The sequence below is a fragment of the Haemaphysalis longicornis genome, unplaced genomic scaffold, assembly GCF_048455015.1.
Source record: "Haemaphysalis longicornis isolate Haplotype H1 unplaced genomic scaffold, Haemaphysalis longicornis Haplotype H1 scaffold_7, whole genome shotgun sequence".
In the NCBI taxonomy this organism is placed as follows: Eukaryota; Metazoa; Arthropoda; class Arachnida; order Ixodida; family Ixodidae; genus Haemaphysalis; species Haemaphysalis longicornis.
In genome coordinates this window covers 65,779,754-65,806,063 of record NW_027526422.1, presented here as the reverse complement: position 1 = coordinate 65,806,063, position 26,310 = coordinate 65,779,754, and the positions used below count along the sequence as shown (strand labels likewise).

At 44.2% G+C, this 26,310-nt stretch overlaps 1 protein-coding gene across 1 annotated transcript in view; it reads right to left on the bottom strand.

The window, feature by feature from the left end:
- Nucleotides 1-26,310, bottom strand: part of LOC144144415 (uncharacterized) — a 47,019-nt gene that overhangs the window by 3,460 nt on the left and 17,249 nt on the right. The window contains exons 13-20 of the mRNA XM_077675846.1: nt 21,098-21,237; nt 18,950-19,129; nt 17,811-17,874; nt 16,906-17,039; nt 15,050-15,150; nt 9,717-9,871; nt 3,662-3,763; nt 1,197-1,311 (exon numbers count right to left, since the gene is read on the bottom strand). Of these exons, the coding sequence (XP_077531972.1) occupies nt 1,197-1,311; nt 3,662-3,763; nt 9,717-9,871; nt 15,050-15,150; nt 16,906-17,039; nt 17,811-17,874; nt 18,950-19,129; nt 21,098-21,237 (991 nt within the window). The remainder of the gene's footprint in view (nt 1-1,196; nt 1,312-3,661; nt 3,764-9,716; nt 9,872-15,049; nt 15,151-16,905; nt 17,040-17,810; nt 17,875-18,949; nt 19,130-21,097; nt 21,238-26,310) is intronic.

Here is a 26,310-nt window from a genome sequence, read left to right as displayed (position 1 = left end):
TTATCCAGCCACCCAACTTTATTCGTTATGGTTCAGTAGCTAAGACATTGTGATGACTGAGCATGTGGCTGCGACTTAGATCTTTGGCTGCAGTTGTTTTTTTTTTTTCTGTTGGAGGTGAACAGAAAGAACGCTCATTCATTGATGATTCCGGAGCTGCATAGAGCCCCCAGGTTGTACTAACTACTACGTAACCCTACAATACTACGAGCCCAATCGCCCGTCTATAGTTTCTGTGATCACGTCGAACACTTTGACAACAACGACGCTTAACACAACATCAATCATTCTATGTTTCACCCGCTACATATCTTGACGCATAATGGTAACTATGAGACGTCGTGGGCTGATTCGAAGCATAAATGGATTGTAAAAGTTTATTTACAATGCAATCGTTACAGCACGACTTAAACAGAAACTACGCCCATTACAGTTTTAAATTACATCAAAATGCGGAAACGAGTGCAGTAGCGTACATTATTCGCCTACTAATCGCAAGTGAAAGTAACGAAAATTTGAAGCACTGAAATCGTGTTATAAGTGCAAGAATTAGCTGAGGCGTAGATAGAGGAGGCATCACCAGAAGTACACGCACAGAATTGCGTGAGTTGCCTTTCCCGTTCAGATGTTTCCTGTGCGCTACTGAACAACTGTGAGCATATTCGAAAGCCTAGAACCCACTCTTGAATTGAAAAGTTTATTGCAGTCTTTCTCGTGATTATGTTGATCTGCGAAGGCAGTACTCATTGAGGTGGCGGTGCGGAACAGGCATGGCACTTCACTGAGGCGTTTCTACCGAGGGTTCATTCTGGTAACTAACACCACAACACAGGGTTTTCCCCATTGGTGGGAGTCGGGTGGTAGGTTTGAAATACCCCAGCATCTGTTTTCGTTGCTTCAAAACGCTACCCTAAGTGTTCCGTCTGGGGGTATGGAGAATGTCTTTTAAAAAGCTAGGGACACCATGTTTGAGCACACGATTAAAGAGCTAACGATATATTTGCATCAATACCTTATGGATAGAATCCTGCAGTGAGTTTTCATAGATTCCGAAGGGCAAGGGGTCATATATCAACACGACAAAGCAGTGATACAAGCTGCAATTAAATTGATGTTTCGGAATCTTTTAGCTGAGGAATCCAATTAAAAGAAAGAGGAGAAAGAATAAGAAGAATAAGCGTCCTACGAGAGCTTACTGTGGGGTACGTATTCGCAGACGGCTCCCTTCATCCGGTGTTTGACGGCGTACATCTTGGAGAAACAGCCGCACGTGGATATCCACTTTTGTGCCACGCAGAACTCGCTGCATTCCTGCAGTTTTAGCCACAGGGCGGTTCACGTACATGAGTTTTGCATTATCACGAAAGAAAAAGAAACGCACAAACAAAAGTGCTACAGAATGAACGAAAGTAAAAAAAAACAATTAACGCAGCTTGCACGAGTCGTGAAAGGCAAGAGAATTAGCAGCGCTCGGAGTTGATCCCAGGAGAGAGGGACCAGAAAGAGCAAGTATATGCACGTTACTCGAACGGCAAGCGGCAACCCGAAACTGCCACCTTCGGTATTAACAAGCACCAAGACGTCGTCGCCGACCGAGACAAGCCCGCTTACGTCGCCTCTCTCCGACCCGCCCAGGGCTTCCCTTGTCTCAATGACCCCGACCCGGAATTCCCAAGCTAAACCGACCGAAAACGTCACGTGGGCAACACGACGGCCTCCAGCTGTACGGGTGGGCGACCGGCGCGCCACGGGTCCGCCGAGCCGACGACGACGACGACGAAGGTGGGAGCTCCTTACGTGGCGCAAGCCCACGCGCAAGCCTGGACGACGCCGGGCGCTCCTTACTACTCGAGGCGCTCGCTCACGTGCGCTCGGAATTTCTTTTTGTAAAGCCACTGAGTGAAGGTCGTGCCCGGCACTTGTCTCCGGGGGAGTTCTTTCTTGTATTTTTTTTGCTAACGCCATCGAACCAATCTCAAGCTTCTTAAACAGCTTTGCTGCTAACAAGTTTAACGCTTTCATTCTTGCCGATACAGCTGGCGATTTCGCGGCAAATGCAGCTCTTCAACCTTCCTTCAAAACAGGCACAATACCGAAAAAAAAATACAATCGAACGCATCCAAATGTCCGTGCACCAAAAAAAGCATGTTAGTCTGCCAGCTTGTGAGAACCTCGAGTTAATAAATTAGAAAGGAAGGCGGGCTGCCAGCGGTGAGTATTCTGCTGTGACAGGTCTTTAAGTCATACATCTGCGATTAAAAGTTTGGATGTGTCAGGTCAGGTCGGGCCTTAAGACTGACTTTAACTAGCACTGAAAATGCACAAAGGTCCGTAAGCCTCGTATCTTGCTTCAATCTCTTTTGTGTAAACATTAAGGAAATAATTGTACGACTGATTGAGAATGAACAATCAAAAACAGATAACACGTTGAAAGCCTTTTATATAGGCTTTACGATATTGCTTCCTTACGCAGCCAGCTTAATCTTAGCTATGTTCATTTGATTTTGTTATTTAACGTAGTAAAGAAGACACGACCATTGGGGTAACTCACATTAGTTCGCAAAGCATCAATTACAATGTTGGGGGTGTGGCAATCTAAGCTTACCGTGGTTTAATACAAACTTGGTGCTGTTTTCACACTTCCTTTCGCATTATTTATAAATTCCCATGTGCGGCTTACGTACATGTAGAGAAATGTGCGCGTAAGTAACATTCGTACCAGCCAGTCTATATCTTGCGCAGACTAGGTGTAGGGTTGTTCGTTTTCCGGTTTTATATTTTTTACAAATCGCGGGGTAAAAATCGGGTGGTATTTTTCGAACTGATAATCGGGGAGATATCAAGTTTTTTTTTAGAACCGTTCCAAAATTCGAGTTTTTTCGGGTTAAATCTAGAGGTCTACTAAGTAATGCAATCAGTTTATTTCAGATAATATCGCGAGCTTCTAACTCTAATGCGTTAAAACTGGTGTTTATTTCAGGCTGCTAATCGGGGGGACACAGAATTTCCTAGGAAACACTCTCCGAAATTCGGCATTTGTTTCGAAATGAATAATTAATGACGACGGTAAAGAGCATTGCTAACTTTCAAGAAAGGAAACCTTTTATAGACTCGACAAGCTGGCCATCAATTTTTCCCTCATCCATGTGTACATACATTATCGTCTGCTTGCGCAACATGTCGGTCTTCATTCGAGACCTGTCCGATCGTTGAACGTATTTCAGCTGGAAGAAAGTTCTCTCGACGTCAGAGCTTCACTGAACTAGTCACAACAATGTCAGTGCAGCATTTGCCAGCCTGGGGTAGCCAGAGTAGCCTGGGGTAGCTGGGGTAGCCTGAGGTAGAGTCATGCCAATACTCAATGAGTTCGGAAGCTGCGTTTCTGGGGCTTGCTTCCGGCAAGTACCGGTTGAGAACGGCGGACTGTCAGCGCATGATTGTACAGATCGCTACTTTGAAAAGGTCCCTTCGGGGAGAAATCGCGTTTAACCCGATTCTCCCGACACATGTTCGGGGTGTAAGAATGTGGTAAAATCGGGTATTACCCGAAAACAAACCACCATAATTGTATCGTCTACGCACGGTGCACGGCCGATGCATATTTTTGTTCTTCACGCACAGCTACGAAGCCACTTCCAGAGATTGTGAGAGCCCCACTTGCCTCTTCCTGGATCTCCTTCCCGTCGTAGAGGCTTTCGTCGGCGGTGGAGACGTAGTCTATGCACCGTGTCTCGTACGGCAGAGGCAGTGAAACCAACTCAGTCTGGTAATATTCCCGCCGAAGAAAAGAACAAAAAAAAAGGGAGAGGAAAGTGTTAGCTAGAAAGCAATACCCAGGAAAAACGATGACGAAAGTAGAAACGACCAGTACAAATCATGACTGTGCACGTGAAGCAGCGAGGGGATTTGATCAATTTAACACATATACTGAAGCTCTTTTACAGGGACATTCACGTATGCCAATAATCTGGACAAAAATACGGAGGCAGTAGATTTTGGGAACATTCTCAATACAACCTATTGATTGCCCTTTTAATTGTACCGCGAGACAGCAGTCCTCACTAAGCCACTATTTTCGTCAAAATTTATACATCTTCGAACTCTAAAAAAAGACTCACTAGAAATACCCTCCCGCTTCAAGCTTGCCTATCTGTTGCCATACTTCCCGATGCGCAGGTGGATATACGTAAGCACAGCCTCATATTTTGCCTGAGTGAGGAATACCAGCGTGTTCTGTACTAACATTGGCGTCATGCGTTAGTACAGAATACGCCATCGCGCATTGCGTTGTCTTTTAGGATAAAGACAAATTAATATTATCAGCGCTGATGTGCGTTCGATAGCGGCAGGTCTTGCATAAGCATTTGCCCAAGAAAAATTGCAGATATTGCAAGTGATCCATACGGGGTTGTCGGCAAATGTCGACAGAGTCGATGGAACTCCTGGCACGAGAATAGCTTTCTATGCGAACTTATTCTAGTACCGGTGCTTCATTTGAGCCAGTGATGTAATGGCTGGTGCCCTATATATACATTGCACCACCGCCGAGAGAGTCGAACGATCAGCCTCCCAAAAATAAAATGGCACCATGCCGCTTTGCGAAAGTGGATGTCCAGCGAGCTGTTGTAAACTACTACACATGCTGATAGGGAAGGGTATGAAATGTTCCTTGCTGTCTCGGTGGGCTTGTCGCTTGCGCTCGGCTTCTCTGGCGGCAAATGTTGGGTCCTGCCTAGCCTGACGCAAGCGCTCGGCGTCTTGGACGAAAACTTGTAGGCCCTGCCTGGGTTTTGCGCTGAGCTTTCCGACCAACGAGAGGCCAACCGCTTCGCGGTAAAAGAAGAGTGAACTGATAAGGCCATTATCACCTTTCAGAGCTCTTTCGCTCAGAACCTTCTTACAGCACATTCCCTTAAAGTAAATAAAACATCATGCAGAAGGAATCTGCTGCAATGCATTTTTTTCCGAAGTCCATATCGGACTGGAATAAGTTATGGCAGCAGAAGGTATTTTGTGCGTTGAGTGAAATTTTCGCCAGATGTCGGCAGATGAGGTAATTCATTCCGGCTGAATATTCTTAGTGTCATTGTTCACCATTGTGGAGTGTTCTTGTGCTATTTGTGTTGTTGTTGTTCTTGGTTTTGAACAACCAGCGCTCTGTGTTTTCTTGGAGGATTTATCCACCCCCCTCACCCCTCTCGGTAATGCCAGCAATGGCGCAGGGGGTTTGCCCGTTGCAAGTTACACACAAACAAACAACCAACCAAACAAACAAAAAACAAACAAACAATAAACATTTAAATTTTCCTGCAGAGAAATGGCGCGGGCAGATTACTGCTCTTCAGCCTGTATCTCCCGCAAATGCAGCGTACGCAGCGCGAACGCACTGGAACGATGCCCCATATAGCGATCGCTTTAATATGAATTCAAACTTGCTTGTAAATGAGCAGTAGTATGTCAGCCGCACTGAAATGGAAGGCTGCATATTAATTCGAGGTGTGCCGAGGTTCCATACATGTGCCGCGCTACGAGTTTATTTCTTCTCACTCTCTGTTTATCAGAAATACAGGTCCCGCGACTCAAGATTGAACTTGCGACCTCGTGTGTATTAGCACAAAGGACGTCATAGATACCAATGGACCACTAGGGCCGGTTGGGTGGTGAAGAGAGAGAAAGAGAGAAAAACTTCTTGTTAACATGCGTGATCCTTTGTTATCTTCCTGTGTTTTTTGAAAGCACAAAGAATAATACACAAGCATCGGCCACATTTTTGTATCTCATTTCTGTCGAAATATAGTTTCTGGGAAAGGTAATCGACAACGCTATTTCTACTCTTTAATGCCCACATAACGCGGCAATAATGGCGAAACTTTGTTTCTCGCGTGATAAAGTGCGATTTATGGGTTCAGTTTGTGCCGTAGTTGCAGTATTGAAGTTCCACTGTTCGTTTAGGTTGTTGCCATTTACCCCGAACGCTGTGCTATATACTGGTGCTTTAGCCCGTCGCTTTAGAAGAAATGCCGACTGAAGTATATAGAAAACTCGCAGTTCAATACTCCTGAACGCAACAAATTAGCTCTTGAGCAACCAAGGAGAGCATTTTCATTTTGTCACGTGACAGACCAGTGAACTTGTCGGCGCAGGAATTGGAGTTATTGGCCAGCGCATCACTACGCGCTGATACCAACGAACCTTTCTCGTACAGAATCAAAGTAAAGGCAGCCCGCGCCGATGAAGGCCGGTGCACAAAAGCAGCGAACCCGAAAATTTTGTTCCTTAACTAAAAATCACGCTGCATGAAACGCTTTTGCCGTTACACAAAATAGAAAATATATCTCAGCTCCCACTACAACGGCAATTTATTTTTGTTATAGTTTTTTTCAAACCGGGGCAGCAATGACTTTAAAAAATGCGCACCACAGAAGTTACTTGCGCAGTAATTTTAGAGGCCCATGCATTTATAAGTAAGTCCATTGTTCGCTAATGCCAAGAACAGCTTCTGAATTCACAAAACATTCCTCCGCCCATGGCTTCCTTTCAAGAGCGCAGGAAGAAAAAAAAACTGTCACGCTCCATTTGGTAAAGCACCGGGAACAACAAAAACAGTTACTCATTGAAACGAACGTTAAAGTCATCTGCGCACGACACGCAAATCCCGCGTTCAAAATCCATTAATGGAAACATCTCTGTTCTCATGTTTTTGCAATGAGCCCTCTTCACGTGTTGCAATGCGAATTTGCGTGCGAAAAGACAAGTCTTTACAGAATCGTTGTGTCGGGTCAAGTCAAGTAAAGGTTTCGACGGGGATTTAAATCAAAACAAGAATAAAAGACAGGGGTGTAATCAGAAGCGAACGAATGCACGGCAGTTTGATGTTAGGGCGGGGAATATAAAAATACGTGAGCTTGCCCGTATGCGCCAGCTTTATTGCTAGGAGAAACTCGCTGACCTCGTTAATAGGGTACAAAATAAGTTTTAATGGGCGAATTCTGTGTTTGCACATTTTAATGTGCTCATCTCACCTTGCTCACCTCACGCTGCCATCATGCTTGCGACGCACTGGCGTTACAAGCAAAGTCGAATATTTTTGTGATTGCCTAAATCTTTTTATCAGAGAGTGAATGCATTAGATTGGTTTTGACACGAAACACAGAAGCACGCAGCACAGCAAAAGTTTTGGCAGCAACAGAAGTGCAGCAGCCTATTTTGTATGTCGTTTGATTCAGTGTTAAGTCAAACACTTTGCTTGGAGCTTACTATAAAAATGCAGAGAGCGAAAAGCACAACTAGAAGAAGAGAACGATGACAGGACATGTGTTCGGTCGTTATGTTCGCCATTATTTCTCGTAAAATATCACTTGAGTTTTGGCATTGGATCCGACGTGTAAATACGTCTGTGATGTCTCTCTTCACCCGCATGTTTTGTTTTGTTTTGTCTTGTTTTGACGCGAACGGCTGTTCAGTGAACAGGAAATACTCGCATCTTATTTTGATATTAGTTATCAGAACACCGTTTACAGGATAAGCAATAGGAAGAATGCTAAGGTATTTTTTATTGAGCTTTCTTCGCCTTGGAACTTGAAGTACCGATTTTGCTTTTACTTTTATGGTTATGGTCACTTGGTGACGCAGGAATTTCAGGCACCACGAAGACAAAATATGTTTTTTTTTTGTAATTTGAAAGCCCTTGGATTTGGGTGCTCACTGTACTTTATTTCAGCGCCGAAAGAAGCTGTTTAGAAAAAAAAACATGACATTATGTAAAAAAAAAAAAAAAACGTTCAAATTTCGCTCTACACAATGTCACCAGTTGCGCAATAAAATAACACAACTGATACGAATGAACGGCCCGTTTGTTAACTGCGGCCAAAATTAACAATAAATACAGATTACAATTAATAAATCATAACTACATATAATATATTTTAACATAAAATTGAAACGAATTTGAATTACCGTTAATAATTAGTATCGCTTGATTTAAATTGAATTAACGTTAAGTTGGTACGTCGAAACAAAGGTTAATTAATGAAACTTAACGTCAACTCTAATGGATTTCGAATTACAAACAAAACCAAAGCTCAAATTAAAATTGTAATTTGAATAAAATTAGGCGATTGTTAAACAATCTTTAACAGCGCATTCTCGTTGTAGCGAAACGCATAAACAGGCATCGTGTTTTGTACGAAGAAGTCTGTTCGATGAACCAAGCTTGTGTCTGTTCATTGCCTTTTAAGGCCCCGCCAGCCAAGGCAGTTTCTAGATTTCGCAAGGATCTCTTGTCACTGATCAAGGGAAAAGTTGAATGAAATGACGGATTCAGGAGAAATTTCTTTCAAGAATTCCGTCGAAAATCTCAGGATGCCGACGTGGAAGAGCAGTGTTCCCCCTGGAAAGGTCACTCCCGGTGGGCCATTTGACGCATACGCCACTGCTGAAAGAAGCAGAGCAACCGAAGACGAAATACGAAAGGAGATGCATGAAGGACAGAGCACTCTGTCCGCGTATATGTCCCTCGCGTCTTTATCGTGTAGTTGCGGCGTTTCTTTCCATGTTGATGTATCCAAGCATAACAAAGAAGTGGGAGAGAGTGAAGGCTGTTTATTAGAAAAGCAGAGAGGTTTGCGGCGTGTACAGTCGCCTACATGCTTCTCTGCTGATATTTGGGAATGGGAGAAAAAAGGCCCAAAAAAAGAGCTCGGCAGGAAAGAAAAAGAAAAGAAGAAACTGTCGTGGACTTGGCACGATGAATGACTTACACGCATTTGGCTTTTGTTCTGAGCTTGGGTCACATGATTTACACTTTTGAAATTAGGCCAATGCCACCCAAATAAGAGAACAAACTCCGTGGAGCTTGGCGCTGCTTCGAGGGACAAATCATGGTCCTAAAATAATCTTGAGAGTTATTGGCCCCTGTTCTTGACGCTCAATGATTTCAAGGAAATGCGACCGCTGTTTCATGTAGGCGGCACATTCTAATAAAATGTGTTCAACTGCTTCGACGCAAGAACAATTATCACACCGCGGATTTGGCGCCGCTCCGAGGAGAAATAAGTTACTATTTGTCCATGCACAGTTAGGCGATGATACAACGTTTCCCAACGTTTCCTGGTTACGAGGGAGCTGTCTCGGGAGTCTCGACTTTAATTCTGGGTCAATGCGTTTTGCATGGCAACGAACTTTACTAGTAACTCTGCCCGGTGCCGTCCTCCGGGGAACTGTCGCCAAATAAGACCAGCCATTTCGGCACCATCCAGCGCGAAAGAATGCCTACGAAGGCCTGCGTTTAGAACCTAGCCCTATAGGCCTGCTGAGATAGTTTATGGAAGAGCAGCGCTTGCTCACGACATTGCTGAAAACATGCGAACGCCTGCGAATATTTGTGAATGGGGAGCATTTTGATTACCTGGAAAAGGGCAAAAAAGCTGGTTGTGACACTCCAACACACGCACACAGATCGCAGCCTGAACATGTAATTATACAGACAGCTGGTTAGGTCCCTGAGGCACGCCACCTTAATGTGGTGCGTTCCTCAGTATGATTAGACACTGGGAGCGCTGGGCAGTACACGCAAAAGTTTTGTTTTAGCATTTTTGTGTGTGTTTTTCGATTGACGCTGATTTCTTATGTCAGCAATTCGAAATATCTGGCGAACACAGTGTTTTTTCTATTTCTGAAGGTGAATGACATGGTCGCCCAAACATAATACTTCCTACCTGTGCGACAGAGATGGTGTATTTTCGTCCAGCCTGGAAGCGAAACGTATGGATTATGCCTGAAGTGTAACTGCTGGTAGCGTGAACCAGTGCGGAGAAAGCCATGTTCTCGTTTCGCGGGTCTTTGGTGTCCGCCCGTACGCGAAAGTTGAGCCCTGCAACGGGAATGGAAGACCAGTGAGTACACTCCGTGCAGACATCAAGTTGAAATTATGAAGGCTACGAGAAATATAAACCCGTATGTGCACGCAAAACGTTTAATTGCGTTGAAACTTGCAGCTTATTACGTGCTTTATATACTATTTACGGGTTAGGCTAATCTGTTGGTCATATTAATTAGATATTACACGTCTGCTGCGTTTTGGGGATGATCTGTAGCCTAGAATGTATTCCTGATTGAAATAAATTCTCGCGTTACTGTTTCACACGTATGCGACTTCGTCTGCACCTGTTCCATACGAGCAAATATTGAAAACAGACGAGGTTGTGTATTTAAAGCAGCGTACGCCACCCTTTATCTCCACCCCCCCCCCCCAATAATAAAAAGAAAAGAAAAAAACACTTTTATGGAACTTCATTTTCATCAACACGCTCACAAGCGCGCATGCTGTGAGCGTGTTGAAGTGTGTGCATGGTCACCGCAATGGTCTGTGTTGATTTATTGCGTTGTGCCGACTGTGGAGACTGATTTTATTGCAGCCATATCTAGTAGAGGTTATAACGTTTGGTTTTGTAAATATAAACACAGTGCCCGACCTCCGATTTCCTATCTTTCACGCACCTTAGATGGGAAGAAGACAAGAACTTCAATTCTCGTTGTTCTGTTTCGCTAATAAACGGGTAATAACATTTTGCCCTTTTTACCCTCTTGCATACGAACTTTCCCTTCAGTCCTATTTAACTGGTCTCCCTTTTTGCAAATAAACGTCATTTAATCGTGGGCTACGTTTGCTTTTGTAAAAAAAATATAGAAAGATGGGTTACTCGGATACTGTTTGTGGAGGAATAAAAAAACACCACAAATTTTACACATGAGAGGACCATTTAGAAAGACACGGCAATAGCTGACTCGTAGCCGGTTTTTACCCAACAAGTTTATGCGCATGTAATTCTAAGCTGCCCAAATGACACATTCATCAAACTCACACTTCGAGCACACTCGGCCCCACATGCATACGTAGTCGGCCACACGAGCAAGCCGGCCGGCCACACAACCATGTGTGGCCGTGTGTGCTCGAAGTGTGAGTTTGATGGGTGTGTCTTTTGGGCCGCTTAGGATTACCTACGAATAAATTTGTTGAGTAAAAACAAGGTACCAGCCAGCGCTTGTGGTGTCTTTCCAAGTGGTCCCGTCGTGTGTAGAATTTGTGTTTTTTGTTGCTGACACTACGAATGTTACTTTCTTCTTCTTTTTTGCAAACGTGCCCCTTTCCCTACGTTTCCCCCATAAGTATACCAGGTAATGCATTGCGCAAGATGAACGGTTTCGTGGGAAACCCGCCCCCGGCTGGAATTTGGGCAGTGACCTTGTTGTTGATACACTATATGCCCAGCAAAAAAGTGCGTATGCAGTCATCGTGTTATCAGCAGAAATCCGGTGGCGAACACATTGAATAAGACCCATTTAGAAAGTTGTTGTCTGTGCTGCTTTTCTAGTACGCTGGAAAAGCGCTCGTTTCTCATCCCTTCATCACGTCACCGTGACACCCGAGCTCGTTTCTGTCAGTTCTGTCTCACATGTCGATTTCCATCACAAGGAGACGTGATTCTTTAGAACCCGGTGCAGATGCACCGCCACATTGATACACACTGTGCAGTGAAGCCCGCTTGCGGGCATGAGGGGTGGGGAATGGCCATTGTTGAATGGGTGTTATTTCATGAGGGCGTTTAAAGCATTGACTACACTCCTATCATACGGAAACGTTCAGCCTCAACTGAAGTGAATCGGGATTGACGGTTTGAGCGTGATTGACATGCCACTGCTTCTACGCCCCTCATTTCACAACCAAATGGGAAATAACACTATATCCCGGTGAGACGGCGTCAAAAACAGCTTTGTGCGGCTTCGCGTCCGGGCACACTACGAAATCTTAGCAGATATTAGCTGAATCAGCTGCCGCGCTATCTAGTGCACTCTAGCCGCACCAAGGCAGTTCTTTGTAGCGTAGTTGGAGCAACTACTGCGACGCGTTGTGTTGTGGTGTTTGAGCTCTTTTGCGACGACGGCTGTGGTCAGCCATATTTATTCATATTCGCCTCACCAGTGATAGTACATCCCAGTGCACCCGAAATAACCGCTGTACTGGATGCAGCTGACGACAGTCGTGGTGGTGTCATTTTTGTTGCTAGTTGATTTGGCCATGGTGCCGACAGTGTACAAATAAAATTTTGTAAAAGCGGGTAGGGTTAGCTACACTAATTTTACTGCACGTAATTTGATTCAATTTGTAGCGCTATTTCAACTTGTCATTTTCTGTGGCACCGTTTACAGCGGACGATATATCACCGCTACATTCTCATGGCGCTCGAAAACTTCCATCGCGCTTGGGGAACCAGGATGAAACGGGGCTAGACCGCGCTTGATTGTGATTGAAACTGGCCCATTATAAGCATTCGTTCCGTATTAGCTATCCTGATCGAATCTGCCTGTGTGACAGCGATGCATTGCGCTTAAAAGAAAAAGAAAAGAATGCTGCCGAGTTAGTTTAGGCTAACTGCCCCAAATATGATTTCCGAGATTAACACAAAATTACCTAAACCAGAGAAAAAAGTATGCAAATTTTATGGTTACCCTTGCTTCACTGGTTCTGTTACAAGTTTCTGGAGGTATTCAATGTAATGCTCGTCAGGTCATTATATTTGATCAGTGTGCGCATGAAACTTAGCCGTTGATGGGGAAATTCTTAATTAACATGTACTGGCGGCGACTGAGGCAATGACAACGTTGGGCTTCCACGGCGTGAATATTACGGGGATGGTTAAATAGATATATAACAGTGCAACCATGTAGGGCAGTGCAAGGTTCCGTAGGTAGAACATGGTGATACGATTATCTAGTTAATCGAAACGAATACTGAGATACAGTGCCACCATACGTAGCATGCATAGAATTATGCCCATAGATAGTACTTTTGTGAAGACAGCACACAGTTATAAAAAAAGAAGAAACAAAGTATCTACAACAACCGATGCCCATAAATCACCCACACGGAATAGAAGAAGCATTCGGAGCTCACGACTAAATTCATTTGAAATTTCTCCACGGAAGTAAATAAAGCTGAGTCGTAGTATTGGCCCCACGAACTACGAATGCGGCAGATTTCCATTGCGTGAACTGTGACCAGAAAAGATCAAAATAAGGACATATTGGAGGCATAAACAAACAAAAAAAGAAGACGCATCAGATGTACTGCTTGATTCATTACTGAAACGCATAGGACAGAAAAAGCTAACCACAAGATGGATACCGTCGAACTGCATTGAGAGTCGTTCGTTCCAGCATATTCTGTTGTTCCGCCTATGAAAGTTTCTTTGCCTTGACGGTGATAGATAGCCTCCAGTAAAAGTCTTTACGTCGCCAAGATGTGTCAGTATATCCTAGTGGCGGTTGCTAATTTTATTTCAGTTTTCTTTATATCGGCCACTGCTGCTCGGCATTGCTCCCGTGATATAAAAATAAGAAGAATGACGAATAGGCATTTCTTCTAGTGATTAAATAAAAATTTAAGTGCCCGAACTTTACTTTAGAACTACAACGAAGGGTGGAGTCTTAAAAAAGCTCATAAGCATGAACAACCACTTCACATTTTCTTGACGTTGCAGTCAGGCACGTTAGCAGCGTTGCAGCGGTTTAAATTGTCAAGGCCCACTCTTGAAAAGGGTTGAAGGTTATGTGATTTAGGCTATTGTTTCTTTCTGGTTTAGTTTGACAGATTGAAAATTGAAAAGAAAACACACCTTTGATAAAGTTCTTTTTTAGACACTACCTGGCGTACAGGCAAGCGAACATTGTAAATAAAAAAAGAGTGCACGTGCTCACTATAAGAATACGTGCACGCTTTCAAACAGTAAATAAAAAGTGATAGTACACTACGGGTCCTGAATGGATCCTTTCCTTACATGGTGAGTTCAGCAGTGCATGGCAATCTAAAAAACACCGCGATGCAGGGGCGAGGAACGCAAAAGAATGATATGTAGGTGGTAAGTTCGACTTGACCTCATTACGCGAAGTACCGAACGCACAGAAAACCTAAAAATCACGAATGCGATTGTTTTCCTAGAAATCGAATAAATACACCACGGAAAACTAAAAAGTGGTTCATAAATCCGATTTATTTATTATAAAGAACTGTAGAGGAATGACTTATGCAGTGTCCCTTCCTGTCTTAATATGATAGGCTCAAGCCCTTACTGTGTCCCCTGATCAGTATGCTTAGACCTAATCTCAGTGCTACAAAATTCAATGGCGCCGACTCGTACGCGATGCACTGGGAGTTTGAATAAAACAGGTCTTTGGGGTAGAAGGTAATGCTCTCTGAGCAACATATTCACGTACCTATCCGTCTGCTCTACGCATATCTCTGTACAATAAAGTCTTTTAAAAGAAGCACAGCCATAGGCAGCACAGGCAGGAACGAGTGAGCGTTGTCCTGAATACATAGGTGGCACTTCTCAGCTGCGAGAATGGGAAATCATCCCGATATAATATATTCCAGCGAGCTGCAGCTGCTGCGCGAATCAGCAGGGCTCAAGGCAGAATTACACAAAATGAAAATTGTGTATCTGTTGCCTGAGCGCTGTTTCCACATGGACATTGCTCACTTTCATAGTCGGGTTCGTCATTTCGCCGAGGAAATTCTTAAGTGGTGCTCCGATAGCCCATAGAGCGAAAGTTAAGACGGAAATGCATGGTCGTTCCTGTTTGGTTGGCTCTGGTTTAGTACTCGTTAAAGTAAAGTGCCAAGTTACTAGCACCGGGAAGAAAGCACGTCAATCGCGTAGTGGAAAAAGACGTTTTTCAACCTCCCTGAAGCGCCCGTCGACACTCTCGTCGATGTGTTTTATTTTGTTATTTCTCATTCCGAGGATGGGTAGCACTACCAGTATCTATCAGTCGACGGTCCATCGCGAATAACCATGAGAATAAGCAAACCTGAAAACTTAGTACGACGCACACGTGCCTTGGGCGCACCTCAAAATCACCTCTATTCCCAGCAGTCAGGTGGTTAGAAATTTAGGACAACGCTTGCACGCCCCAGAGACTTTTCTTCTCGACTGTGCGTGTTCAGTTGTACTCAGGAGGATCTTGCAACACGAATCCCACAGGTACTTACGATATTTGTACTGCTCTCGACACCTTTGTAGTTGCGGGGAACGGCCAAGGTTGAGAATGAAGCACACGCCGGTTTTGACGAATGTGTAGGTGGGGTCCCAGCTAAGTGAAAATTGAAAAAAAGAAAACAGGGATTGTTTGACTCTTAGAGGTAGCCAGTTTGGCGACAAATTAACTGCTTGTTATTTGCACTATTATTCACATCTGCAGTTATAAATGAATGGAACGCGAACTCCAATGCATAAACTAGAGCTGTCAGATTTGAAAACTTCTTTTCATGGGAGTAATGGCGGGCATAAATCATATTTAGTGAGTCTTATCCCGACACTTCATAACACTAAATCGGGCAGGCACCAGTTCGACTTAGATGAGGAAAAATCACACAGGTTTGCGTGCGTCTTTATATTTTCCCATTCGCGTTTCCTTTTACGTTGACTGTACGTAAGGCATTGTTGACAACGGTCTGATCAAGTGTCAGAAGAGGTTGCAGCAACAAGACTGTGGGTGTTGATCTTGACTTCAAATTCGGCTACAACTTAATTTACCGTTTGAATGATCGCTGTTTCTTGCGACTCAGAGGTGTGCCAATGAATGCTGTTGATATTCTTAGAGCCAAGCCAGTCTGCTGGCAACTGAAATTCAAAGCTAAATGAAAAGCGTTAAAATTTTTCCGGTCCTTTTGTTCAGGCAGATAAAACGCGGCAAGATAAGAAGCAAGATTACAATGAAGTAAAAACGCTGTCTAATTATTCACAAAAACGTGGTTGATTCCACTGTCATAGGAATCGGTAAAACACGAAAGTGAAATTTGCGGCAAAATCAGCAGCTGAGCATGATTTGCGGGTCGGCGGCTGTCTTGTGGGTGTGCTTGGCGACCGACGTCCAGCTGGCGGGTAGCTTCGGTAAAGGTGTACTGGCGTCCTTTCCGTGACGGATATGACATCAGTGAAATCTTGGTGCATCCCGGCATAAAACATTTTCATGTTAAAATATAAAAACCCAAACAGAACAATCCCAAGTATAACGTACTCTTTAGTGTTAAAGGTTGCTTCCGCGCAAGAAGCCCTTTTTCCAGATGTGCACCATTTACAGGCTGCTTGCTTCATTGTACTGGCTTCATGTCCGGGACGCATATGACATCAGCGAAATCTGGTTATATCCGAGAATAAAACACTTTTGTGGCAAAAAAACCACTGGACGCATTTAGGTACGAGTGACCGCGTCGAGAAGACCGTGGATGCCACTCGGTGTTATACTATCGGCAAAACATCGAAGCCCCTTTCTTAAGAAAAAGAAGGTTTAAACGCGAAGCTAACTCCATGCAACTGCGGTCGAAGTCAAAGTCCAAAATCCAAGCTGCTTTTACCGTGTCGGAATGGTGCAATCGGATAAACGTCGATTTATAACGCGAGAAATCCAGGTTTGATTGTGGCCACTTCAAGCGTTTTTTCTTGAGGCGCTTGATGAGCATTTCTGCAAACACACTGTGTGAATTGACTTTCTTGGAGTGCGTTTTGAGCGTAGCGATTTGGATATTGGGTATTGAAGACATTGGCTTTCGACCAGACAAAGCTTCGCGTTTCAACCATCTTTCACTTCACCGAAGATCATCATCATCTTCAGAAAAAGTTGGCTTTTCTGTCGTGCGTTTTGGGGCAACGTCGCCATCATTCAGACATAGAAAGCTTCGCTTCAAGAAAGGGGACTACCGTGCTTTAGGCGCTTCCTCTTTTCATGGCGACCGTCGTAAATAGGAGTAGCCATTGTTTTTGCGAGCGCACCCGCCCAAGCGTATTTGCTAACAGCATAACCACAACGAATTTCTTCTCCATTCAGAGCTATAAAAAAGGTGCTTACAGATTGTCACAATTGAAGCTCTCGCAAATTTCTCCTGAAAATTTCATGGTGCAATTCAAAAATTGGTCTGCTGCTGGGTAGGTAAAGTTTATCACGTACTTCATGGCGATGATATCGTTGCCTACAGTCGTGTCCTGTAAACAAGAAGGAGAATAGAAGAATATACAGAAACAAACTTGCCATTTCTTCATATCATGCGCGGAATTTGATCTAACCGCCAGGACAGCCACGTTTCTAGATAGAAAAGTGTTCCCAACGCGCTTTTTGTGGGTTCCGACGCTTCACACAAGAGATTTTTTGATGAAGAGTAGACGCGTACTTAGAAGAGTAGACACGTACAAGAATAGGCGTCTATTTTTTAGACAGTCTATGCCCTACCTGCAGCAGTTTATGCCAATCTGCAAGTGCAGTCCAGCCTTCTGACGTGGTTGCTTGCCGTGAAGGATGACGGTTATTCAAGGTTTCTAAACAAAATTGAAAACAAAAACTACCACTTTTATGTCATTTCTAAATCTGTTAGCGCTTTGTCACTTAACGCAAGCTTGGATATGTAAATTAAAAAAAAAATAGGCGCATGAGAGCTTTTCTGGCAGGTGACGCAGGGTACGAATACGAATATCTTTTTTGAAGATGTTTCTTTTTAAATTCAGTGACAAATATATATTCTACTTAGCATGCCTAAAGGTGGAAAGGCTTTTATTGATGCCGTTATTAAAACAATATAACTGAAGATTATGACAAACTGTTGTAAGTTTTGAGGATTGTTTTTATTGTTCCCAGTTGCGATCTCACCGGGCATATCTCTGTTGGCACAGGAAATGAAAGATATCCTAAAGTTGCAACAACCGGGATATCGCGGGTTGTTCAGGTTGAAAATTAGTCAGAAAGATCAAATGAAGACTCACGAAAGTAGCAGCATTGCAACGGTTGTACCTTCCGTACTCAGCACACATTCTGGTAAAGTTAACGCTGAAAAAAAAAGTCAATATATTGAGTCGGTCGTAGGTCAAATTTCACAGTATATAGGGAAAACACGAGCGACATCTACCCGAGCCCCATCGTAACTACCGGTACACCGACCTCGTTAACCTGGGAGTACATACTCGACAGTCGGCCCAACTGCCGATTGTCCTGGCTACTGAGCCTCAAAAAAGGATTGATACGTTGCATAAAAATATACCAGGCTAAATGGGGTCATGAATACAAGATATAGGTTTGGTTCATTAGAAGGATTGCTTTGTCCCGACAACAACGAAACCAATGTTATCGCAAACTTCGAACAAATAATGGAGATATCCAAGAAAACATGTCAAGCAGTCGCGACACCCTAGCCACTTTCCGGCAACCTTTATATGACGTCAAAGTACCCTGTTTATAGGATTGGTCTCCGCCAAACTAAGCCATCGCTAAGAAGCATGACTGCACCGTTGTATTGGGGCCTCTAGTTCTGTTTAATGACACCACTTCAACGCTAATGTGCAGTTAACGCGCTAAAAATTATGTTTTAGTGCTCGCCCGTATGACGTCACTCCTACCCATTACACGTCTTATTAGAGCGAAATTTGAATGTTTTTGAATACTTCTTGTGTTTTTACGATTTAAAGCAGCTTTTGTGGCTGGAATCGAGCTTAGTGAGGTTCGTGAGGTACGGAAAACTAATTCTTTCAAACTAAACAAAGTTGTATTTTGTCTTCATGGCCCCTTTAAGGGGAGATTGGTGGAGAATCATTGCTGTATGTTGCTGACTAACACTATAGTGACTACAATGGGTATTCTTGTGTAGCGGGGACGTGCCCTGCTCCGGCCTGCCATTGTTTCGTGCACAGAGGTCACTGCGCTTTTACTCTTGTTAGGAAGCATGCCATCTTGTTTTGAAGTTTTAGGGAAGGGGTAGTCTGACAAGGGTAAGAAAATCACTGTGAACACCTAAGTGCGAGAAGAGGTCAGGATCAGTGAAAGAACGAAGCAAGCGTCAGTCGCATGACGTCGGGATGGCTTTGGGTCTTCAGGCAAACGGGTTTCACATGTTCGGCTCAGCACTTACGACTCGTAGGTGCAGATAGTGACGGCCGGGAAAAAGACGCCGTGGATGTTTTCTTGCTCGTAGGTGACGCCCGTGTAGAAGTGGCGGTAGTTGTCGTAGTCGCCGTAGATGCTGATGGCGCATGCCACGAAGCAGCACAGCAACACCAGCAGTTTGCACACGCGGAACAGAAACCAGATCCTGCGTTTGCAAAATGATGTTCTTGTACGTGGTTAGCCTCCTCCATGTATTATAGCTAGATAGGTTTCTTTTTTTGTGTGGTGTTATTGATATAAGCCTGCCTCCTAAATGAAAATGCCCCACAAAAAAGAACGATGGACAAAAGCTGCTGCAAGAAAACAATAGGACGTTGATTTAGTTGCTCTGGAATGTATGCTGTAAAAAACCGGAGCAGGGCCCCTTCAGATTTAGCAATCTCAAGTAAAACCGGTCAAGCGCCGGCACTGGCAAAATTGATCCAAGACGATGCTGCGTAAACTGGCAAACGTAGTTTAGCCCGCGGATTACTGAAAGTGAGCATGAATATGAGCATGAGAACGAGCATGAATGCGCTGTAGTAGCGGCACTAGCTACTAAGGAAGAAAAAAAATGACTTTCTAGTGCACCGGCAACACTCCTTATGTATCCAGTCTACAAGTGAGGCTGAAGCAGTTTCCTTTTCGTGAGAGCAGGTTAAGCTTAGAGAGATCTTTCGAGCAAGGGCCAATTATAGTCTTTGGGATGAATGAAAAACAACTGTTTCCGGTTGTTAAAAAGCCTATAAATCCCGATGCGTGAAAGTTCCGCCCCTTGGAAGCCTTAGCAGCCTACAAAAGTAGTGTACGAAGCCTGTGAACGCTGCATAGTGCTTGTAATTCTCGCTTCGAAGCAAAGGGGGCCTGGATTTGAATCCTGCTACTGACACCTCGAGCACTTCTTTTTTAAGTTTGCGTTGAAAGTGTTCAAGAACAAACGGATGATCAGGTATGTTGAATTTCCTTAAAGTGTTTTGTATGCCCAGATTGCTCTGCCGCACGGAATTGAGTTGAAGCGAAAATGTTTGCCCGGGAGGTTTTTGAGACCGCGCGCCAGAGGTGACATCCCGTGGAATAAGGGCAGATTAGAGCTGGCACCAGGCAAAGCGCCAAGTTTGAAGGCTTAGGACCAATGCTGGTGTCCGATATGTTGTATTTTTTTTTCAGCGCTGTTAATAGTGCACGAGTTACTGCCTAGGGCTCTGCGAATTACGTGCGAGAACAACTACTTATAAAAAGCATTTGAATGTGTGTAAAGGTTGGGCGTATTCGCACACAATTTAGATATCTGCGTAAGAGCAACAAGGTCGAAAACTGGGCTAGTTGGTATGCATTTATTATAACCGAACAGCGGTCGCGTTCGTTTTATGTCCTTCTCTCGTACCGTTAATTTTGCGCTGTTCAATCACAATAAGTGCGTAAGAAAGTTGTCCGAGGCAAAAAATCCCGTGTGGTCCCACCTTGTGGCCCACCTACTTACGAACAAAATTTTAGCTGCACCTTTGTACCTGTTATTATAAAGCCCTCCTCAATAATATAAGTATAGCGTAAGCGATATTCATGATCATCTTGCGCTGAAGGCTTCGATTCATATGGTCCTTACTCGCTGTGCCCTAACCGAAGGGCACATGACATCGAACATAGTTGTGATGAAAGCAGTTTTTTTCGAACGTACGCGCAGCCCAGTTTACAATGATTTGTATGCAATAAACTCCTGGATTCTATTATACCACCTTCGTATTGCTGATTGCCCAGCTTGAATCCGACACTGTTTACATTAGAGTAGTACCACGGTAACTTACACTGTTCGCGTGACAAATATCTTTTCCCCTATAAGGCATAGATTGCTCATATAATAAAAGCTTCTATTTGAACAGAATAAAACCCGTTCCATCGTGCGCACACCAACAATGTTTAGGAAAGCTCAGTTATAAATACGCGCCCTGCCCATCGCTTAAAAACCCTTCATACAAGCAATACGCGACAGAAACCATACCATAAAATAGTTTCAAACCATAGTTGTTCGTTGGATTGCCTTTTATTCGCAACACAGCATACTGAATACAATGTACACTAGCAGCTTAGGGTACGGAACTGTTATTCTAGGCACAATACCTCACAAACCGTTACTCACTCAGCCCTTTGCAGTCTTGCACGTACGCGTCGTCGCCAAAAATCGAAGATAGCGCGCATCACATCGGTGGCACCGGCTGAAATGGCGACACCCATCCAGAAACCGGAGTAGCCCCCAACCAGACCTAATATCTGCGTTCCCTGAAAAATAAGAAGCGAATACTCAAAGGTAAATAGTCAGAAGTTGAGATCAATAACGCGCAGTTGTGACCGATTCCTCCTCCTCCGTAATTGAAAACCCGCTTCGTGATGAACCCAACTGTCATGAACGATGAACGGCCCAATCAAACCAAGGAAAGTTGTGCGCGGTCTTCATAGCCCAGGTAATTAATTGCGTGAATACTGCCCTATTCGTTTTTACATGCTTATAAATAGCAAAAGGGAGGATTTTTCGCTGCAGACGCGTATCACCCGCAAAAAGGTGCGGGTTCACTCTAAATCAGTAAATGCACCTATCGAGGTAAATGTTGATGAACTGCGCGTGGGTGGCGCCTATTTTGTGTACGATGCTGTGTATGACACTGTCATTAAATCAGCAAGATAGCGCAAACGTGTGCCGACTTCAAGCAATACTTACAACTCCTCTCTAACTTCCACTGGGGAGTCTCAGTTCCCACTCTCTTTATCTGTTTTATTCACAAACATTAGAAGCCTACTTCCGAAAGGAGACGTTCTTTGTTCTATTCTCGATGATAGAAGCTCTGACGTCGTTGTCTTAGCCGCAACTTGGCTTACCACCGAAATTAGTGGTGCTTTGTGGATAACAATTCTTATAATATTTACCGACATGATCGTAGAACGAGAAGGGGAAGTGGCGTCCTGTTAGGCATACAGAAAAAAGTTTTCTTCCTTCGTTATTGACACGAAATCTGATCTAGAAATTGTTTGCTGTGCATGCGCATCCGCGTCAACTAAGGTACGTTTAAGTGTGTGCTATCGGCCCCATTACTATCGGCTATCATTTGTGGGCGAACTTCGCAAAAGTATAGCGACAAGTGTCGAGATGTTTCCTTCTGACTACAAGTACATTTTTGGGAACTTGAATTATCCCTTAATCGATAGGGTCTCTTTGTTTTCCCGCTGTCATACCTTTGTAGGTTTTGTTAACTTAGCTTCAGATTTTAATTTCTCCAGGACCGACGCAGTTACACTACGCAAGCTACAGGCAAACACCTGCCCCCACAATACACTCTACCACGTCATGTTCCCTACCAAATAGCCAGTCACATGTCAGTTTTGTCCATGCATGGGAACTCTTTACCACATGACCGTAGAATGCTCCAACACCCCTACCCAACCACCACTCCCCAACATTAGCACACAGCAGTGGGTGGAGTTGCTGGCCAGCTCCGACCCTCTACCCAGAGCATGCTGGTAGAGAGGGCAACTCGAGCGGGTCCCCTCCAAGGTATCCTGGACTCAGGACGCCTCTCACCGGGCGCCCTAATATCGCGCTTGCTTTCCTGAATACAGTTTATTCAACTAATCAATCAAATAGTTAACAAACCAACTCGTGGTCAAAATTTGTTAAACTTAGTGCTGACCTCTGCTCCTGATGCAGTAGGACAAATCCTAACACCTCAAGGATTCAATGACCAGAAACTATTAAAAATACCAGTTTACATACTACTCAATAATACCAGCTTCACTTCCAAGTTACTAAGAGATTGCAATAGAGGTAACTATAAAGATATATACTCCGATCTGCAAAAGCTTTTTCACTCGGAATTTATGCCCTCTTTCTGTCAACGCTCTGTCGACGGGATCTGGGTTTTGGTCAGAGAAAAAATATCTTCCCTAGTTGACAAGCATATCCATTTGATTATCATGCTTAATTTCAAAACTAGCCGATGTTTTAAGAAGTCACTTGGTAGGTAAAGAAATAAAAAGAAACACTTATACCAGACACCCAAACGTAATCTAACTGCTTGGGGCGAATAGAAATATTTTTGGAAAACTTACTGTTCTGCAATATCGGTAGCTAAAAATAAGTATTTCAAACATGATCTACCATCAGTCATGAAGTCAGACCCCCAAAAATGTTGGGGAACGATTTCTCCGGATAATGGCTTAACTCGCATTTCGTCGCACGGAGGTAACAACGTGCCTCTTGCTCACCGCGACGGCCCGGTAGCTCTCAACGAATTTTCTCAATATTCACTACAGAGGACCAGTTCACAGTGCCCTTTGTTGCTGATCCTGACTACCCTTACACGGAACCTATTAACATCTCCGCTGAAGGTATTTCTCGGCTAATAATCGACCTGAAAATATCTGCAGAGGAAGGTATGATTACATTAGTTCACTGTTTCCGTTTCCAGCCAAATACTCTTCCTCATGTTCCGGGCATCGCTATCATCCGGACGTCTTCCTTCTTACTAGAAAATTGCCAAAATTGTTTCTGTATTTAAGGCTGGTGCTGGAACTTGACCCGTTAATTATCGTCCAATCTCGTTAACTTGTATCACTTGCAACTTACTTGAACACGTCATAACTTCACATGTCTACAGCCACCTCGAGTCCAATAATTTCTGTTTACCTAACCAATAGGGGTTCAGAAAGGGTTTTCCATGCGATTCAGAGATTTTTCAATTTACGAACGACCTGTATTTAAAACTGAGTAATAACAAACAAACCGGTTGTATTTTTCTTGATTTCTTCAAAGCTTTGACCAGGTACCTTATTGTCACCTAATATCAAAACTATCATCGCTCAGACTAGATTCACTGATGCTTTCCTCGTTGCGAAGTTCTTTGTCTCTTCGCCAACATGAGCAGTGGGAGGGTCGGTTGACCAGCTCCAACCCGGATCACCAACAACATCTGGCAGTCCGGGCGAGACAGGCCGCCATGACCCAGGGCTTCCTGGACTACGGAGGTCCCCACCTGGCGGTCAACACAACAACATTGACTGCTCCATTAAACGTTTATTCGTCCTCCTCTTCGCCAACCATTCACAGTTGTAAACACTTTATCTTCTCCCCCTTTATACGTCATTTGCGGTGTTCCACAAGGCAGCGTTCTAGGACCCTTGGTATTTTTAATATTCTTCAATGATCTGCCAACAAAAATTTCATCTTTGACTCATCTTTTTGCGGACGATTGCGTATTATATCGTAACAATACCCGTACCGATGACCACAACTCTCTGCAAAATGACCTCATAACTGTTTCAAGTTGGTGCAAGACGTGGCAGATGCATCTTAACAAATCTAATGTAAGGTTATTTATTTTTGTCGCTAGCATGCCAATTATAAGTTCACGTACTCTTTAAACAGCTCTCCCGTCTCTGAAGCAACTTCGTACAAATACCTCGAGGTTCATTTCACTTTCAACCTGTCATGGGCTTCCCATATCACCTCCATTTGCGCCAAGGCCTCCCGATCTATGGGGTATTTACGAAGAAACTTAAAAAAATGCCCCTAGCAGCTTACGAATGCAGGCCTACGTCCCTTTTGTCAGTCCTCAACTGGAATTTGCTAGCCCGGTATGGTCGCCTAATATATCTTAACAATATGCTTGAAGCCGTGCAGAATAGAGCAGCATGCTTTATTTCTTCTGATTATAACCACTCTCATAGCGTCATACATTAAATTTCAACAGTTCTGCGCTCCCACGTGCAATCTGTCTTTGGAACGATATGCGCGATAACATCGTTTCCATATCAAACCATGTCTCTTTCCACCACCGTGTAACCAGTCATTTCGTAGGTTTGCTTTCTTAAACTGTTCACCAACTTTTAGATGCGAAGCAGCTTATGGTCGAGCCTGTTCCCTCCACCATTGTATAGGCGCCGTTGTGCGGCGTCCACACACCCACTGCGCATGCCTGGCCAGGCACCGCTGATGATGATTGTGGCAGGATGCCCCTAGGGATTGGCCAACCAAAGAATCCATCACGAGATACATTCGCGTTCAACCACCGTCGTCATCTTCCCGTAGAAGAACCCTGAGTACCACACCCCCACTGCGCATGCCTGGCCAGGCACCACTGATGATGATTGTGGCAGGATGCCCCTAGGGATTGGCCAACCAAAGAATCCATCACGAGATAGCTTCGCGTTCAACCACCGTCGTCATCTTCCTGTAGGGGAACCCTGAGTAGTATGCGAGGCATTCCTCCTCTCCTCTCCGACGCTCCTCTCCTCTCCAGCATTCCTCCTCTCCTTTCCTCCTCTCCTCTCTTCTCCGGGATTGAACAACGAATGGCAACACCTTTTGCTCCGCGCGATAATGCGAAGCCGCTTAGGGTTAGAGACACGACGGTAGCCTCTGCATACTGCGCTGGGGGCGCCACTGTAGCTCCGCGGTATAAATGACGCGCGCGCGCGCTATGCTCCCCTCATTCTCCTCCCGCAACGCCGCGATCGAACTGAAAACTAATGGGAACTTGAGTCGACCCCATGGCTGCTTTGCATACTACTCAGGGTTCCCCTACGGGAAGATGGTGAAAATTTTTTGTTGTCTGACGTACTTAGTGAATTTACATTTTCATGTACTGTGCCTTACAATCTATAGCAACGTCTTGGCAAAATATTACGTCCTTGTGTTTTCGTTCCTGATGCTCGAAATGCAGTGTTAGCCTCATCTGGTACTTAGTATGTTTAGTTGCTCCTGTATTGGTTCTACTACTTTTTGCCTCCCCTTTCTCTATGGCCGTACGGGGGCCTGTTAGGTCTTTGTAAATAAATAATAAAAAATTCAGCGTCCTCCCGAAATTTTCTATCCTACTAAGAGCTTAAATTTCCTGCTTGGTTCTAATGCTATGGCGCGCAATATTTGGTAGAGCAATTACAATGCGACACCACCAAGAAAAACTTTTCTCAAAGCTTGCAGGTATCCAAATGATGGTTTAAACTGAGGCAATATGATCAACCAGCTTAACGGGCAGAAAAAGAGTTTTTCCCAGTAACGAAGGTTGCCGCACAGACGCCTCAGGGTTGTTGCTGCCCTGTTGTCCGCAAGCGCACTAGGTATCTGGAACCACAATGTAGCAGGAAATCCCTTAGAAGAACTGGAATCGCGGCCAGACATGCGACATGATAAGGCAATATATGGCGCGAAAATATGCGATTCATATACGCCGCACTGTTTACACGAAGACGTGGCATAGAATCTCAAGGGAAACGAAAACAATTTTCTTCCTGTTAAAAAGAGTCTGTGGCGTTCACCTGAGTCTAACAAAGCCTTTTAAGCTGTACATAGACTCACCAGCT